General features: G+C 40.9%; 1 protein-coding gene across 1 annotated transcript; it reads right to left on the bottom strand.

The window, feature by feature from the left end:
• Window positions 1–254: 254 nt before the first annotated feature.
• LOC117594434 (ganglioside GM2 activator-like) lies at window positions 255–3,345 on the bottom strand. Its single transcript, XM_034291997.1, has 4 exons — window positions 3,161–3,345; window positions 2,907–3,056; window positions 2,131–2,295; window positions 255–595 (listed from the first exon to the last, which is right to left on the bottom strand). The coding sequence occupies exons 1-4, from the start codon at window positions 3,260–3,262 to the stop codon at window positions 425–427; spliced, it is 588 nt and encodes a 195-aa protein (XP_034147888.1). The 5' UTR covers window positions 3,263–3,345; the 3' UTR covers window positions 255–424.
• Window positions 3,346–3,796: the final 451 nt, after the last annotated feature.

Here is a 3,796-nt window from a genome sequence, read left to right as displayed (position 1 = left end):
GCACCGAATCTTGAGAAACTACCGGTTTGTGAAATCAAGCCTTGAATCTGTATTCCTCTTCTCAGGACCCCCACCGTGTCATGTGATTTAACAACATTTAACCTCTAGTGCCATCTTGTGCCCATACTGTCAAGTTGCAGAGGTTTACCATTATTGTGACATAATTCACTAACCAGGACACACAAGTGCAAGGTGGTTTTAAAATGAAATACAGCACAACAAAATAATGCTATTTCAAATGACAGGTACTGACGAGAATTGCCCACATGCAGTACAAGCCAACAGGCGGTGAAATTCCCATTACAAGAAATGACTAAAATTATACATGTCAAAAACTGAACATTAAAAGAAACCCTTAGATTGCTACTTTTATAGCAGTGCAGTAAGCAGCCATGCATTATGATTCAACTTAAGCGATTAAACCTTAACGTCCGCCATACTTTTTAGATTGAAGGGCAAAGGACACTTTAAGGCAACCCAGCACTTTTTCCTTAGCTCTCAAGACTCCCTGTACCCTGTAGTTTCCATTGGTCAGGAAGCTAGGCAGGTTCAGGTCCGGGATGGAGACGTTAGTCTTTGACACTTTGTACTCCCCCTTGGAGAAGAAAGAACACAGAGGTTAAACCAATAAAAGTTCTTGTGTGCCACTTCCAGTGGAACCACATCCTGTGGTGTATTAATTTAGTTCCAGACCCATGGAGCTTCCCAGGAGGGAAGAAAACCCCCATCCAACCTGTCCTGCGTCCTGGCTCTACTTCTGCTGTTGTGGTCTGGTGAACGTGATCCTAAGCTTCCCTCACCTTGTGGCTGTTCCTGCTGAACAGCTGAGCCAGTCCCAAACATCATGCTCCCCTCGTTCTCCTTATAGCCTTCGGTAAGACCGATGTGGTTCATGTTCATAGTTCTAAATTACTTTTCCCTCTGACCCCATATTTGACCACTGACAACTACCGACTGAAGATTTGTCTTACCCTAAAGCCCTACCACAGCCATTGCATTGCCTCGCTTTCAGCATTGTGCCAATGCCATGTTCTACCTGCTACTACGACACAAGCCAGGTTTCTTCCTGCTTATTTCCTGAACCTCTGTGATTCGTGAATCTTGGATGCTGCCTTTGGACTTGCAACTGTTCTTTCTTTCAAAGGAGCCATTTCTTAATGGCTGATGGCTGATTATGATTCCTGACGCTCAATTTCTCTAGTATATCTTCTAGGTTTGTCATTAGCTGTTAACTCTGCATGTGGATGCAGGAAACTGGTCGAAGGAACATTTCCTGAGGCAACCAGGGTCACCGTACTTCCTGAGCTGATATGGTTCAGTTAATTGGACCATGTGGTCCACAAACATAGGTTCAGCCTGCCCCACTACCACTACTATCTACATGTCGGCCGGAAGGTTCTCACTGAACCTCCCTCTGAGAAACTCCACTCATGAAACAACCCAGCTCCGCTCCACTCCAATCTCTAGGACTGAGCCTGAACCCAGGAAGTGTATCTCAGCTTTTAGGTGGCCATAATCATTGACCAAAATAAGCAGTCTGGGCACTTCCTGTCCCACCCCCTCAAATGTGGGCCACTGTGACCTCAACCACCATCCTCACAAACTGAAGGAGTCCGTTCATGAGCGTTCCTACTCCCTTATTCTGGTTAGGAACGGCATCATTTTGAGCTCTCATCGGGCTAGGACAGTGACCGTACATTACAGTTGATCTGTCTCCATACAGCGTAGACACGAGGCAGAACAAAGCAGTCACTTTTGATGATTCTCTGTGATTGAATAAAAAATGATTCTACAGCAGCTGGCTAATTGAATTTACATTGCAGCTAGTATGGGACGCTACAAGCTGTTGAGCTTCTATTCTGTAATGAATTGGTTGACTGAGGAATGAATGTAATGTTTACGTTATTGCAATTGTTTGATTAATAAACAAGCACTTTCACAATAAGTCAAAGCCTGTAGTTAATGAAGCATGTGTCAAGTCAGATTGTATTCAAATGGTATCCAACTTAAGGAAAGGTAGAGCAACAGAGGGACCACATGGACCAAAAAAACAAATGCTTTCATTTTCTATGGCAAAATCATTTCAAATAATTGTGCCCTATTGAGCAAACCCATGAACACGAGACTCACAGCTTTGAAGGGGCAGTGACATATTTGGCCATTGAAGAGCTTCGGGCAGCCCTCTTCTGGTGGCATCAGCTGGTTCAACAGAGTACACACGTCTGTGTAGGTGCAGATATCACATGGGATCTTGATCCAGGTCCCAAAGGTTTTCTTCTCCACGGATATAATTGCCTAGAAAGACAAAACATTTAAACCAGATATAGAAGATTAGACTTGGGGTCCTTTGGTTAACACACATTAACCAATGTGATAAGGTTGGTCAGAATTATATCAAACTGGGAGATTCATGTTCAAGTTTAATGGATTACATCATACCTGCTCTAATTATTAGATTACTGCCTTAACTATTCTTTTTTGGTTTTGTACTGAAAAAAGTTATAACTGCAGTGTTGGAATGCAAGCTACGCCACATTTATTGACTTAACTATTGACATACATTTCTACCTTCCGATCATTCTCCCTGTTTGATCACTAGCTTAGTATAGTCAGAGCACTTAGCCTAGTTTTCTTCATTGAGTCTGTGACTGTGGCCTCATATTGAAAAAAAGAAATCCTGATTTTTATTTTCTTTAACCTCATTATTTTTTTATTGTGGTCAACATTTTATTTTGAGAATAAAATTGAAATTCTATTTTGATAATAAAAACGTTTTTTTTTACCCTTTTTTGCATGCGCAGTTGTTGTCACGCTCAATTGAAATGACCTTTGTGCAACTTGTTTCGCCACGGTGCATTCAAGACACTAAAGTAGGATGCCTGTGCTTGATGCACGGTGGTACTTACAGCGAGGGGGCTGGCCAGGTCAACCGTTGTGGAAACAGATGCACTGCCAGTTAGGTTCCCTGGGATGGTGATGGGGTCCGGGGACACAGTCAGAGAACTCACAACTATTGGGCTGTTTCTTTCACAGTTGTCCCATGAAAACGCAGACATCTGTGGATATGAAGGAAAGGCTTGTTAGCCACTTGATGTAACCGAACAAAATATGGTTGTAAAACACATGAAACAGAGTGCTAATGTAATCGAATTTTACTTACCTTTACAGAATATCTTGTGTGTGTTTTTTCTGAATTCATTGCACAGTTTACTGGCATTAACATTGCAATGCACAGTGTTATCACAACAAGAACATACTTCATTGTGCTAAAAGAGGTTAATTCAAGATTAGCACTTTCAAATGAAATTAGTACTAGATATAATTACAAGATCCAAAAACGTTTTCAGAAAGTGCACTACAGAGTCGTCCAATTTATCCAGTCTCACTTCTGTTTTTATCCAATTAAAACAGATACAGCTCAGTGACTGAGACAGCCCACTTGAAGATACGCCTACAGAGGGTGTTCTACTGTACGGACTGATTTTACTGCCAACAGAAATTAAATGTATTAAAATCAATATATTTTTTTGATCTACAGTACCTTGCAAAACTATTGAGACCTCTGATACATTTTCTCATATTACGAATGTTACATTGAAATTTCATTCTGTTTTATTTCTAGAACACACATAAGCTCAAAATGTCAAAATTGTAATTATGGTGAAGTGACACAGTCACCTTAATATGGGCCTCTATCCATGAACCATTGAAGTAGCTGTAATTCTTTCCTTGATTGAAAACATTTCTAAGTGCACACATTTTCATACTTTTGCAAGTCAACATACTATTGATTATA

Source organism: Esox lucius, chromosome 4 (assembly GCF_011004845.1).
Source record: "Esox lucius isolate fEsoLuc1 chromosome 4, fEsoLuc1.pri, whole genome shotgun sequence".
NCBI classification, from domain to species: domain Eukaryota; kingdom Metazoa; phylum Chordata; class Actinopteri; order Esociformes; family Esocidae; genus Esox; species Esox lucius.
The sequence above is the reverse complement of the archived record's forward strand: the minus strand, read 5'-3'. Positions and strand labels throughout refer to the sequence as shown.

Excerpts from the sequence above, each read along its gene's own strand:
- LOC117594434 (XM_034291997.1), bottom strand. The coding sequence starts at position 3,262 with ATGAAGTATGTTCTTGTTGTGATAACACTGTGCATTGCAATGTTAATG. Across the intron at positions 2,296-2,906 it reads ACCTGGCCAGCCCCCTCGCT|GCAATTATATCCGTGGAGAA; the intron begins GTAAGTACCACC and ends TTGTCTTTCTAG. Across the intron at positions 596-2,130 it reads GTCACTGCCCCTTCAAAGCT|GGGGAGTACAAAGTGTCAAA; the intron begins GTGAGTCTCGTG and ends TTCTTCTCCAAG.